At 67.3% G+C, this 13,296-nt stretch overlaps 5 protein-coding genes across 5 annotated transcripts in view; 3 read left to right on the top strand and 2 right to left on the bottom strand.

The window, feature by feature from the left end:
* Positions 1-348: 348 nt before the first annotated feature.
* Positions 349-1,577, bottom strand: MNEG_7946 (hypothetical protein; the record flags this gene model as incomplete). The annotated part of the gene is made up of 3 exons (XM_014043577.1): positions 349-575; positions 942-1,330; positions 1,558-1,577. 3 exons carry the CDS (start codon positions 1,575-1,577, stop codon positions 349-351), a joined length of 636 nt encoding a protein of 211 aa, XP_013899031.1.
* A 1,349-nt stretch (positions 1,578-2,926) lies between these two features.
* On the top strand, positions 2,927-5,673 carry MNEG_7947 (Fe-S cluster assembly protein SufD; the record flags this gene model as incomplete). The annotated part of the gene is made up of 5 exons (XM_014043578.1): positions 2,927-2,949; positions 3,317-3,623; positions 3,789-4,427; positions 4,705-4,877; positions 5,499-5,673. 5 exons carry the CDS (start codon positions 2,927-2,929, stop codon positions 5,671-5,673), a joined length of 1,317 nt encoding a protein of 438 aa, XP_013899032.1.
* A 357-nt stretch (positions 5,674-6,030) lies between these two features.
* MNEG_7948 (inner dynein arm light chain, axonemal) lies at positions 6,031-7,659 on the bottom strand (the record flags this gene model as incomplete). The annotated part of the gene is made up of 6 exons (XM_014043579.1): positions 6,031-6,336; positions 6,541-6,621; positions 6,841-6,912; positions 7,084-7,198; positions 7,351-7,427; positions 7,549-7,659. The coding sequence occupies 6 exons, from the start codon at positions 7,657-7,659 to the stop codon at positions 6,031-6,033; spliced, it is 762 nt and encodes a 253-aa protein (XP_013899033.1).
* A 391-nt stretch (positions 7,660-8,050) lies between these two features.
* MNEG_7949 (hypothetical protein) lies at positions 8,051-9,149 on the top strand (the record flags this gene model as incomplete). Its single annotated transcript, XM_014043580.1, has 3 exons — positions 8,051-8,194; positions 8,363-8,476; positions 8,712-9,149. The coding sequence occupies 3 exons, from the start codon at positions 8,051-8,053 to the stop codon at positions 9,147-9,149; spliced, it is 696 nt and encodes a 231-aa protein (XP_013899034.1).
* Positions 9,150-9,237: 88 nt separating this feature from the next.
* The window catches only part of MNEG_7950 (hypothetical protein), a gene marked incomplete at both ends in the record, with an annotated part of 4,557 nt that continues 498 nt past the window's right edge, over positions 9,238-13,296 (top strand). Inside the window, 8 exons of the mRNA XM_014043581.1 lie at positions 9,238-9,352; positions 9,515-9,750; positions 9,925-10,156; positions 10,452-10,618; positions 10,873-11,029; positions 11,190-11,537; positions 11,756-12,543; positions 12,884-13,117. Coding sequence (XP_013899035.1) covers positions 9,238-9,352; positions 9,515-9,750; positions 9,925-10,156; positions 10,452-10,618; positions 10,873-11,029; positions 11,190-11,537; positions 11,756-12,543; positions 12,884-13,117 — 2,277 coding nt within the window. The remainder of the gene's footprint in view (positions 9,353-9,514; positions 9,751-9,924; positions 10,157-10,451; positions 10,619-10,872; positions 11,030-11,189; positions 11,538-11,755; positions 12,544-12,883; positions 13,118-13,296) is intronic.

Below are 13,296 nucleotides of genomic sequence, written 5' to 3' on the forward strand. Positions count from 1 at the left end.
GCGCCGCCCTCGCGCCGCCCCTCGCCCTTGGCGCGCGCGCCGCGCCGCGCCTCGGCCCCGGCTGCCACTTCCAACTCCTCAAACTCCTCGTATTCCTCATACTCCTCATATTCCTCATACTCCTCAAATTCCTCGGCCCCGGCCCCGGCCGCGGCCGCGGCCTCTGCCTCCTGCGCCCGCTGCCGCTCCGCAAACGCCTCTAGGAGCTGCGGCCGCTGGTCCGCCGCGGCGAGCACCACCGTCGCGCCGGCATCGAGCGCCTCCAGCACCTGCGGCGCCGCACCCGCGAGCGCGAGGCGCGAGGGGATCGCAGTGAGCAGCTCGCAGGACCCACACAGGACCCACGACTCAGCCGCCGCCGCCCCGCGGGAACGGCGCCATCAGGGCACCGCCCGAGCGCGCGCAGCCGCCGCCGATGCAGGGGGGCCCTGCTGCGCCCGTCGCCCCCACCTGTTGGTGGCGATCCACGATACCCTCTCCCAATGAGAAGTCGAGGCGGCAGACGAACAGGTCCCCTTGGATCAGGAGATCTGGGTCGTCGCACAGGCCCAACACCACAGTGTCCGAGGCGCTCTCTGCGGGGCAGGCCGCGACAGGCGGTGCGTGAGGGGCGGGACCACGAGGCAGGGGGCGGCGCGCGAGGCGTGCGCGGCACGGCGGGACGAAGGCACAGCCGGCCGCGCGCCGCGGTCTCTGCGGGCGCGCGCGCCCGTCTGCCCCGCCACGCTCCCCGTTTCGCGCCTTCCTGCTCCGACCCGCTCGGCAGCTGCCCCTCCGACCCACGCGCGTGGGGCCGAGGCGCCCCGGCCTACTGTACCACGTCTGCTTCCTTCCTAGTTGCCATCCAGCGTTGGCCAAGCGCCGCCCCCGCCCGTCCTTGCAGTTCAACCCACCAGTCGGGCAGCCTTAGACTAGTTTTTGACACCCCACCGCGCTCTCACCGTGTGCAGCGACCTGGACCGCCAAAAAGTCCTCCACAGCCTCCGACAGAAGGTTCTGCAGGTACATCCCCCGCTGCTTCGGCTCGGGGTAAGCACCCGCCCCCGCCGCGGCCTCTGCGTCCCCCTCCCCCTCGTCCTCCTCCCCCTGCTCGCCTTCATCCTCGCCCTCCCCGCCCTCGCCGGCGGGCCCCTGCGGCTGCTGCTCCTGGGCGGCGGCGGGCAGCTGCCTGGGGGCGGCGGCCGCCTGCTGCTCCCCCTCCTCGTACTCCTCATACTCCTCGTATTCTTCGTATTCTTCGAATTCGTCCTGCTCGCCGCCGCCGTCAGGCGCCGCTGCTGCCGCCGCCACGACTGCAAAGGGGCGGCTGAAAAAGGCTGGGGCCGCCGCCCTGGGATGGTGCGGCCGGCTTCGCAGCGGCAAGCTGCTGCTGCTGCTGCTGCTGCTGCTGCTGCTGCTGCACCTGCTGCTTCTGCTGCTGCGGGTGCTGCTGCTGCTGATGGTGTGGCTGCGGCTGCTAGGATTGCTACCATGTGCCTTGTTGGCTGTCGAGGAAGCGCATGGTGGTTACAACAACCAAAAGGGGTGTTTTGTTGGGACTCATGTGGGCGGACTGACCAGGCAAGCTCCGCCGCCATCTTCAAGGGTGTATATATAGGCATGATGATGATCCAATGTGTTCTGTGCAGGCGGAGCATGCAGCCTGCAGCAAAGTGCATCCAGGATGCTGTCTGGCGCCGCTTTGCACACCACGCACCTCCACCCTCGGTAGGATGTGTATAGCTCCGCGGACGATCATGGACTGGTTCGCTGCATCCCTCACTGCAGTCGTCTGCCCTGAAGGCTTTCAGGCGCCGCTGCTGAGTGCGCAGTCTCCAGTGATCTGACGGCGGCATGACCCGCCTGACGCTGTTCACATCGCTATATATGGAACTTGCTATGTTCACTCTGTGCTGCTGGCGCCCAACCAGCGCCGGGCGGCCACCCCATTGGGTTAGCATTGCGTTCGGAGCACGAAGCTCTCTGTTTGGCCTATATCATCACAGAAATGTACCGTTTGGTCCTACCGTCTCAAGGCGTTGGTCAGGAAGTTTGGCCAAGCGATCTCTAGTGAGTGATGCCGACTGGACTGGACCACTCGCACTGACTGTGACGACCAGCTCGCAACAGCATGCGTGCCTTGGCACCACGGTCATGCTCGACATCCGGCTGACGCCACGGCGCTATTTGACGCTTGTCTCCTGTTGTCTCATGCTTGTCTCAAGAGTTTGCACAACACACATTGTGATGACGGTGCCTCCGCTCATGACAGATGGCAGGGGCGCTATGCGCGCAACCTTCAAGGGATGCTGCATGGTAGCACCTGTAATTGCGTAGGCAGATGCAGCATGGAAGTGCTGCGGGGCATTGATGTTTGCAGTGCGCGCCCCCCTCAGGGCGCCACTCACGGGTGACAACACACCAGCCAGCCAAACGGCAAGTTGGTGAAGCCAGCCCGCCCAACATCAAACAACAACGCACACAGCCAATACTACTGACGCTGACGGTGAACGCATCTCCTGCATGCACGGGCCACAGGGGTGGCTGCGGTGGCTGCCCTGCTGGTGGCCGTTTGACCGGTCCAACCCGTAGGAAACGAGACCGGAGAGCTTGTGCAGCAGGTGGGGCAGAAGGATGTACCCCAGACACAGATAAGTATTACTGCAGGATCTACGGTGCCGCCGAAATCCGCTGACCCCTGGTGAAACGACAAAAGGCTGGGAGGCGGCGGGGTGGCATGAAAAGCGGCACGCGGCGGGGGTGGCAACAATATCGTTCGTGGCGGTGCGCAGTTTGATATCAGACCTTCCAATGGACTGCTAAGACCATCCAGCCCGTCAGCTTGCACGAGATCGCACTCGAGTCCTGCCACAGTTTTTGGCACGTGCAGCGTCTAGGTATCCTTGATTTCATAGATGCAACGCACACCAATGCAGCGCGGACAGCAATGCTGCGCCGGCAGCGGGCGTGGTGAGTGCGTGGAACAGCAGACACCAATGAGGGGATCTGTCATGCATCGTGAAGTTGATATGATTACAATACGTGATACACGCTTGCGCAGGATCCACATGCTGGCCAGGGGCATTCGCCGGAAGAGCTATTGTTCGACCCAGGGCCGCAGCGACTGCGCTAGCTAGTCAAGTCGAAGACAGATGGCTCGCAAAGAACGTCGCGCCGCTTGCCGCGGAGGAGGCACCTGCCGGGTGAGTGCGGCGACTGCGCCGGCGCACCGCCGCTCGTTGTCATCAGCTTTGTGAGCTGTGCAATGGCAAACTGCAGGCGCCGGCGCCGAACATCGTCCAATCAAGCCCGTCACGCACACATACCCGCCCCGTAGGCTGTCGGCCCTGCGCAGCGCCTGCGCGTCCGCGCTCGCAACGCTCCGCGTGCCCAGCACCCGCAACGAGGAGTACCGATACACCGACGTCTCGCCCCTCACCGCTGCCGCGCTGGCGCCAGCCCCGCCCGGCGCGCCGGTCGACGCCGAGCTGCTGCAGCGGCTGAGCTTCCCGGAGGGTGCGGGCAGCGTGGCGGTCCTGGTGGACGGGCGGCTGCGGCCGGAGCTGTCTGACCTCAGCGCGCTGCCGGCCGGCGTCTATGTCGGCGGCGCGGCGGGGGCGCCCGCGGACGTGCTGCAGCGGCTGGTGGGTGCCCCGTTGCTGACTTGACCTCATCCGCAGCGCCGGCTCCGGCGACCTGCCCTGTTCCTGAAAGCTCACGCTCGCATCGTTGTGGTTGACAACCGCCAGCTGTGCTTCGGACCCTGTTTGTTACGCCATGCGCCGGGCCCCTCGCTGCCGCCCCGACAGGGCGAGCTTTCGAACGTGAGGGGCGGCCCCTTTGCCGTCGTCAACGGCGCGCTCGCCGCCGACGCACTGGTCATCTTGGTGCCCGCGCGCGCCCGCATCGAGCGGCCGCTGCACGTCGTGCACGTCGCGACCGCGGCGCCGCCCAGTGACGGAGGGGCGCGCGCTCTGGCCGCGAGCGCGCCGCGGCTGCTGGTGGCGCTGGGCAAGGGCGCCGAGCTGGAGTTGCTCGAGGAGTTCGTCTCCGCCGCCGCCGGCGCCGCCGCCGGCGCGCACGCGGTGTTCGCGGTCGCAGAGGTGCTGCTCGACGCCTGCGCGAGCCTGCGCCACGGCTACGCGCAGCGCGAGGCGCCGGGGTCGGTGCACCTCAAAGCGACGCTCGTGGACCAGGGGGAGGGCAGCTCATACAGCTTGGTGGAGGCGCGCGTCGGCGGCGGCCTGTCGCGCCACGACGTCGGCGTCGCGCAGGGCGGCCCCGAGACGGCGACGCGCATGCGGCACTTTTTGCTGGCGGGCGCGTCGCAGCTGCAGGACCTGCACACGAAGCTGGTGCTGGACCACCCGAACGGGGAGGCGGACCAGCTGCACAAGTGCATCGTCAGCCACGCCAGCGGGCGGGGCGTCTTTGACGGCAACGTGAAGGTGGGCGGGGGGCTTTTTGGGGCGCGGGGTTCGGCCGCAGCTTGGCAGGATGGGTGCTCACCCTGGCCTTGGAATTGAGGAGCCTTTGTGAATGTTGATTCCTTGGAGATTGGATGCTCGCTTCCTTATTGCGGCCGGTCGTTGCGGAGAACAAGCCCATTTCACTTTGCTGCGAGTGTTGCAGCAGACAAGGCCATCAGCAAGTGCCTCAACTTGGGACGGCCTCACAGCGTATCCCCGCCCTGAGCATGCCCCGCGCCACCCCACCTCCCGCCAGGTCAACCGGCTCGCGCAGAAGACCGACGCCGGGCAGCTGAGCCGCAACCTGCTGCTCGTGCCGCGCGCAACGGTCAACGTCAAGCCCAACCTGCAGATCATCGCGGACGACGTTAAGTGCACCCATGGGGCTGCCATCAGCGATCTGTCGGAGGAGGAGCTCTTCTACTTCAGGTTGGTTTGCATATGTTTGTGTGTGTATGTGTTTGTGTTTGTGTGTGTGTATGCGCGCGCGCGTGTGTGTGTATGTGTGTGTATGTGTGTGTATGTGTATGTGTTTGTGTGTGTGTGTGTGTATGCGTGCGCGCGCGCGCGCGCGTGTGTGTGTGTGTGTGTGTTTTGGGGGGGGGGCTGGTGGGCGCATGCGCTCGTGCAAGCATGCTCTGATGGGTGCGTATGTGTGTGCTTGTGTGTTTGTGTCTGTTTGTGTATGTGTATGTGTATGTGTGTGTGTGTGCGTGTGTTTGTGTGTGTGTGCGCGCGCGCGCGTGTGTGTGTGTGTATGTGTGTGTGTGCGTGCGTGTTTGTGTTTGTGTGCTGCATGCGTGCGTGCAGGCACGTGTGCGGACATGATTGCGTTTGCGTTGGGGCTGTGAACTTCTAGAGGGGATTCGCAGGGCCGTGTGGGCTTGCCCAGCTCAGAACTGCAGCTTGGGCAACACTTTTGAGGGTTCAAGTTGTGCCTTTGCAATAACGCAGCTGTACGGCTCTGCTCGGCTCCCACCGCAGCCACAGCCGTGCCAATCCGCAGCGCCCGCCCTCAACGCGCACACTCTGCACTCCCCCCCCAAACAGGGCGCGCGGCATCCCGGCGGAGGTCGCCCGCCAGTCGTTGGTCTACTCATTCGGCGCGGAGGTGGTGCAGGCCCTGAAGTACGAGCGCCTGGTGCAGCGCATCCAGGCCGACGTGGTAGCGGCGCTGCAGGTGGCCGAGGCGGTCATCAGCGCGGGGCCGGCGTCGACGCAGTGACGTCCCCCTGACGCCCTCCCGACGGCCGCGGGGCGGCGCGCCCCGAGTGAAAGGGCTTTGATTTGAAAATTGAAATGCATCAAGATGGCTGGCAGTCGCGGCAGTGGCGCCCTGCATTTGGGTACCCCCGTGTCACGCGGCAGTCTCCTATGGTTGTGTGAACTGGTTTCCTGATTTCGGCCTGCGCAACCCGTGGGTCTTGCTATAAATGCGTGTAACACTCACCAACGCATGGTCACCTAGGCCCTGGGCATGCCACTCACAGCACGAAACCGGCTCCCGCCCACCAGCGCGCCCCGCGCCGGCTGGGGCGCGCTCACAGGCCCGCCACCGCCGCCGGCGCCCGTGAGCCGCCTCTCAGCCCGCGCCGCCCGCCGCCTTCTTGCCTGCGGTGCTCGTGAGCGCCTCCAGCTGCCCCTTCAGCTGCCGCGCGTAGGACTCGAGGTAAGCCACCTCCTCCTTGTGCTTCTTCGCCTCGGCCTCGCGCCGCTCCCCCTCGCGCTTCTCCACCGCCTCGCACTTCAGCTTCCACTCCGCCACCTGCCGCGCGAGGTCGCGCTCGGCCCCCTCGAGCGCCTCGATGCGCGCGGCCATGTCGCCCTTGCCCTGCTCCGCGAGCAGCGCCTTGCGCATGCCGAACGCAACCGAGCTCTCGTACAGCGTCTGCGGCGCCGCGCGGGTAGGAAGCCGCACCAGACAGCTTGCAGTCAATTGAACACCATCAAACTGGCCTGGCTCAGGTGGCGAGCGCACGGCTGCACACCCTGCGCAAATCCTCGCGCTCATGTGCGCCACTCCAGCTGCAACAGCCCAGACCTCGCGCTCTTCATGCGCGAAAACACCCACAACGCCCCCACCAAGGCGCACCTGGTAGGCTGTCGTGGTCATCCGCAGCTCGTCTCGCACCCGCAGCAGCAGCAGCCCCCTCTCGGCGCAGTTGATCGTCACCTGCGGCAAGGCGCGCCCCGCTTCGGCGCTGCTGCATGCCACACGCCCCGCTTCGGCACCTGCACTGCAAACCCCCAGCCGCCGCTCCCCGCATGCGCCTGGGTGATTGATGCATGCGTCTGACGCAGCGACCCCATGCGCGCCTACAGTCAGGCAGTCCGGGCCCCGTTGGACGCACGCGGCATGCGCGTCATGCGCCGGGATTCCTCAGACCCCAACCTGACGTATGAGCTCGTCAAAGCACTGCGCATACAGCTCCTCCCGCACAGGGCAGATGCCGGTCTCCCTCGCCTGCGGGGCATGGCCAGCGCATCGACCCGCGGACGCCTGTGCTGAGCGACATGATTGCACATCACGCATCGATGCAGCGCACACCGGCTGCTTACCGCTTGCATGCGCTAGCCCGGAGCTTCTGCTGTGCATGCATGAGTCATCATGCAGCTGCGCACCCCAACCGCGCACCTGCCGCTGCTGCAGCTGCTGGTCCAGGCGCTCCTGCAGTACGATGACATCAAGGCGCGTTGCCGGCGTCGATGACACGTACTGCACCCACAACTGCCCGTCCTCCGTCAGCTCCCTGCGCATAGGGGATGGCTCGCACGCTTGCTTTGCTCGACATAGATGCAAGCAGCTCTGTGTGACCAAGCTGGAGTGGGGATGGCGCATGCGTGCATTTTGCTACCAGCTGGATTGACAGCGCGGCAGTGGGCCATGCGGCCCGCATCCCACCTGGGTGGCAGGATGGAGTTGAGGATGTCCTCTGCCTGGGTGCTGGCGCTCTTCTGCTCCACGGGCGGCAGGGGGCCCTGCGCGAATTCGGCTGCCGGCCATCATGGCTTCGCTGCCCAGCTCTGGAGGCGGGCGGTGCGCTAAGGGCGGCGCCGCAGGGCGGTGCAGGCCGCAGCCCACAGCGCACCATCCTCGCACCTTCTTGGTCAGCTTGTCCTTTCCCTTGCCTCTTGCATCCTTAGATGATCCCACTTGCACGGGGTTGTCGTACTTGACGAGCGACCCGGCTGCGCCGGTCATTGGCGCCATCGCAGTGCGCGTTTGACCGCTACAGGGCGACGGCGCTTGCTCTCGGATTGGACGCCGCCCTGGAGCAAGACCTGGAGCCGAAAGATTTTGATACGGATTCGATTATGAGGTGGACCTCTCGCGAAGAAGCAGCGAGCGGGAGAGTCCACCGTAGCTCAGCACAAGATCCGCGAGCGCAGAGCTCGTGTATGTTGGAGGGCACATATGTAACTTTAGTGCCACTATCACAACGTTGCTCGCGGTGCCGTGTGAAGGCGGGATGTTCCGACAGTGACCGACTACGGTATCAGATCATCTTTCATCAATCGATGTGCATGCTCGTTGTTATAGTTGGCCAAATTTTGAAGCAAATTATATAAGTATGGCACGCTACCGGTAGACGGGCTGCAGCATGGCGGAGGCAAAGACCAGCAACGCAGTGAGGGACCTGCTGCTGGGCGAGGACGCTGGGCAGCAGGCTGATTTGATCCTCAGCCTTATCTCGGAGGCGGCTGAAGGCAGAGAGCTGCAGAATGTGATCAGCGATGTGATCCAGGTGCGGAAGCCCGTGATCCTGGATTAACTTCTGCATCCCACAAAGGCGTAGGGTTGTCAGCATAGCACGACCGCAATGAGGGATTAGCGAACCAGCTCTTGTCACCGGGAGCGCGCCAACCGCCCCGAGTTGCTGCACGCGCCCCGCCGCACCCCACCCCTTACACAGGTCACTATTGCGGGTGGCGTGGGCCACCCGCATATTAAGAAGCTGGCGTACGACCTGTGCAGGGCCGTGCCTCTGCTGGACGCGGACCACAGCCTTGTCCTGGATGGCATCAAGGTGGGCTGCGCCCCTCGCTGCCAAGCTTTTGCTAGGCCACCCACAGCACCGCTCTATGGCGCCCGCTGCAGCAACGGCATGCAAAGCACAACCATCCCGCCTAGCCGTGGTGGCAGGTTGGCCGGTGTGCAGTGGACGGGCCGCACTTCACAAAAGTAGCTGCGGCGCAGGCCCGATGCGGTCGCGATTGCACCCATCCATAAGGCTGGCGCCTTCTACACGCTGCCGCTCGCAGAACGACATCGCCTCAGGCATGCCAGAGCTGCAAATCATGGCGCTGTCGTTCCTGCCGCACTTGCCGCCCCACTTTTTGGTGGACTTCCTGGAGAAAGGTGCGCACGCGCGTGTGGGATTTGGCGTCATGTTGTGGGGTGCTCCCAAGGACCCTTGGCATGAGCGACTTCAACAGACAAGGGTAGAAAGCAGCAGCAGTGATGGGCAGCAGCAGCAGAGATCAGCAGCAGCAGAGATCTGCAGCAGCAGCAATGTGCAGCAGCAGCAGTGTACAGCAGCAGCACTGTGCAGCAGAAGCAGTATGATGCAGCAGCAGCAGTGTGCAGCAGCAGCAGTGTGCAGCAGCAGCAATTTGCAGCAGCAGCAGTGTGCAGCAGTAGCAGTGTGCAGCAGCAGCAGCAGCAGCAACAGTAGCAGTGTGCAGCAGCAGCAGCAGTAGCAGTCTGCAGCAAAAAGCATTTGAACCATGCACCCCTCAGCCCCGAATCATCTCGCCCCCATCCCTTGACGCAGGGGAGGTGGCAGCCATGGTGGTCCCCCACACCCTCAGCGTGACCCCCGCCGTCCGCGCCGCCGCCACCACGACCCTGGGGGCGATACTGCTGCAGCCAGACGTGCAGGCGGCGCTCGCGACGACGCCAGGTGAGCGCGCCTGCGACATCGGGGCTCGCCTGGGCACCTTTGAAGCCCGCGGTTCGAGGCAGTGGGAAAAGGATTGCCTGCGTGCGGCGCCTGAATGCTCGCGTCGCTGTCCCTCGCCTCCGCCTCACATGGGCCTCCGCTCTGCTGCCGGAACCCCCACAGCCCTGGCGGCGACCAGCGACGAGTGGTGGGATGCCGTCACCGACGGCTTGGCTGACTCAACCGCTGACGTCATCCTGGCCGCGCTGGCCGCGACCAACAAGCTCTTCGACGCGGCCGGCGCGGCGACGCGCGGCGCGCTCGCCATGCGCGCGAGTGCTCGGCGCACGGCGCTGCGCGTGTGCCTGGTCATGGGGCCGCTGATGGACACGTGGCGAATGCTGTCGTCGCATGCGCAGGTGTGCAGCCGCCGGGGCGGTGCTTTTTCGCTTGTCCAGATCCCTGTTTGCATGCAAGGGGCCGTTGGCCGCTCGTTTTGCCGCGTTGACCGGGGTGCAGAAGACCAGCGGTCGCAGCGGGCGATTACAAAAGAAGACGCACCACCGTCACCACCTCCCCGCGCGGTCGACCAGGTGTCCGTCGTGTCACTCCTCGGCCACGTCGCGGCGGCGGTGACGCAGCCAGACTCCCACGGTCAGCCCGGCCCCGGCAGCGGCGGTGGCGGGGATGATGCCGCGGGCCTGGGCGGCAGCCTGGGCGCGGCGCTGGCGGGGGCGGTGGCGTACCTGGCCGGGGCCCTGCAGAGCCTCAACCCCGCGGTCAAGCTGGAGGCGGGGCGCGTGCTGCTGAGGATGTCGAGGGCGGGTGCGTCTCAAGAGAGGGGGGGAGGCAGGGGAGCCCGGGGGCGGATCTTCTCCGATGCGACTGGCTGGCTGCAGTTGGCTGCAGGTTGGGAGCAAGGGCTGCCATTGGCTGCAATTTGAGGATGAGGGCGGCCTCGCAAGCACAAGGACCGGCTGGCACAGGCCTTGGGAGCGCTCGTCTGGCTGAGGGGAAGGGCGCCAGGCTGCATGCATGTTCCAGGCCACACCACCGCGCATTAGCGTCAGGAGACGCTCACTTTCCCCCCCGCCCCGCCGCGCCGCCGCCCCCGCCGCAGCCCGCGGCCTGCCGCCGCTCGCGCCCGTCCGCCTCGCCGGCTCCGTGCCGCCCGCGGTGGCGGCGTCGGCCATCTCTGCGCTGCTTGAGTTGAAGGAGCGGCTGCTGGTGGAGGCGGCGCTGGCTGAGGTCATCAGCCTGGTGGCCGGCCACCTGGACGTGCTGCCGGTGGGTGGGCGCTCGAGGATCGCCAGCATTTTCGCATATGATAGGGTTTGCCAAACCGTGTGTGGTCGGGTTTCTCGCCTTCAGGCCTGCTTGACAGCACCAAATCGATGGTCGTTGGTCTGTGAGCACACCAGGTTTGTTCCCATACAGCACCTGCGTATCTCTGGAGTTGCCTGCAGCGGCGGATGGGGCGCGGCCGCGCGCCTCTGTCCACATTCGCGCGCTCACGCACACGGCGCCGCGTGCGCCCGCAGGTCGAGGCGCGCGTGGACGTGCTGCGGCGCCTGTGGCCGATGATCTCGCTGCTGCAGAGCCCGACAGACCGCACGGCCGCGTTCGTCGCGGCCTGGCGCACCGCGCTGGGCATGCACCTGCAGGCAGCCGAGGCAGCGGCCAAAGGCGCGCGCGCGCGTGCGCGCATGGGGGCGCAGGGCCCGACGGCGTTTGCTGATCGGCTTCGATGCCCCACCTCGCGCCGCATCTGCAGCGACCGCCGGCCCCAGACGCCGCGCCGCAAAGCCTCGCCGCCGCACGCGCCCATGCTGCATCCTATACTGTTTCGCCCGCGCAGGCAACGCGTGGCCTGAGGGCACGCTGCTGACGTCAGTGCTGGCTGACCCCTACATCCAAGACATCATCAACCCCAAAGCTCAGGCGCAGCCGCAGCCCCCGCTGCAGGCCCCGGCCCCCGCCCTCGGCGCGCCGCAACCAGGCTCCCAGCCCAGCGGCGCGGCGGGCGAAGGGCCGCCCGGCGGGGCTGCCGCCGGGCCGACGGGTGGCAGCGGCTTCAGCCCGGCGGCGGCGGGGCCGACGGGGGCGAGCGTGGCGAGCACAAGCACGGCGGCCGGCAACACGGGGGGCCCCGGCGCGGGCTGGACCGCCGGCTCGCCGCGCGCGTCGGACGGCGGCGGCCCCACGAGTGCGTGCGTCGCGGGGGGCCGGCGCCCTGCCGCTGCCCAGCGCGGGCTCAACCCCCTGGCCTGAACACCGCGTGCGTGAGCATGCGCGTGCGGTTGACCCCACATCCCTGCCTGTATGGTGCCTCGAGACTCCCCTCTTGGTTCCCCACAGCGGATTTTGCGGCACCTGCCGCGTATCGAACATTTTTCAATCCTGCCCCGCTGTTTGCCCCCTCAGGCCCCACCGGATCCGCACTGACAGATACCCAGCAGCGCCTCTCCAGCGGCGCCCGCGCGGTCGGCGACACGCTATCAGGCGCCGCCGTCAGCGCCGCAGACCTCGTGAGAAGCGCGGGCCTCGCGCTGCCCCGCCTGTTCGACGGCCCCGCCGCGCCCGCGGGCGCGCGGCCGCCGGCGTCGCTCAAGCACGAGCTCGTGTGCGCGCTGCTCGGCGTGCTCGCGCGGCACCCATCAGTCACGCTGGCGCTCCAGCTGCCGCCTGGGGAGCCCGTCGAGCCGCCGCTGGCGCCGGAAGACGGAGAGGCAGACCAAGACCCCGCCGCCGCCGCCGCCGCGGCCAACGGTGCAGAACCCGCGGCCGCGGCGGCGCCCGTTAGGGTAGAGCAGCCACTGCACCCCAACGCGGCGGCGCACGGCGAGCTGCAGGAGCGGGCCGTTCTGTGGCTGGACGCGGCGGTGGCGGCGCTCGGCGCGACGGCGGGCTGCCTCCGCTGGGAGCCGGCCCTCGCGCCGCCGCTGCCGGGGCAGCCGCCGGCGCCGCGGCTGCCCGCGGTGGAGGCTGTGAACCTCACGACGGTGCCGGTGGACGTGTGGCTGCAGCTGCTGCAGGCGACGTGCGCGGCGGCGCGCGCGGTGCTGCGCGCGCACGGGCACGGCGGGCTCAAGTCGGTGTACCGAGCTAATGGGGGCCGCATGCTATCAAGGCTGGCGGAGTTTGACGTCGGCGGCGCGCTGGCGCGGGCGCTGGAGGGCGCGAGCATCTCCCTGCAGGCCATGATCCAGCGGGTGCGGGCATATCTTGCAAGATACTCACTAGATGTTTTCGAGATGTTTATGGGCATGTCTTGAATACCTGTGGACACGTCTCTTGGCCTGCGGCTGGTCAGAGGCGCGACCCGCGGCGCTGCCGCCTGCCGCCGGCGTCTGTGTTCAGGCCGGCGCCGACGGCCCCTGCCCCTGCCAGCCGCCCTGTGGCGCTGCTGCCCCAGCGGCCGCTTGAACCGCCCAGCCTCGCGCCCAGGCGGCCGCCCTCGCCACCTCGGCACCTTACCCGCCCTCATCGCCGCCCCACCCCTTCACGCGCGGCCCCCTCCGTCCCGACCCCTCCTGCGACCCCCGGCCGCAGGCCCTGACCGGCTGGCGCGGCCTGTCGCTCGCGGCCCGGCCGCGCGTTCTGTGGGTCGCGGCGCACTACTTAGAACTGCCGGCCATGCTGGATGACACCTGGGCCTGCCTGCTGGGCTGCGTGGAGGACACACTGCTGCGCGTGTGGCGCATGGAGGGCGACGCGCACGCGCGGCTGCTGGCGGCGGGCGCGCGGGAGGGGCTGCTGTTCAAGAAGGTGGCCATCACGCAGCTGGTGCGGAAAACGCGGGTCAGCGCGTCGCGCTCGAAAGAAAATCCGACTATTTGCGGGAGATCAAATCGGGATGGGAGCGGGGCTGCAACATGGGCAGGGGCGGCGCGGACGTGCATACCGGCAGGCGTGAACGCGGTGCGCGCCGCCCGGCACAGTTCCAGGCCGCGCGGCCCCTGCAG

Source organism: Monoraphidium neglectum (genome assembly GCF_000611645.1).
Source record: "Monoraphidium neglectum strain SAG 48.87 unplaced genomic scaffold scaffold01459, whole genome shotgun sequence".
Lineage (NCBI taxonomy): Eukaryota > Viridiplantae > Chlorophyta > Chlorophyceae > Sphaeropleales > Selenastraceae > Monoraphidium > Monoraphidium neglectum.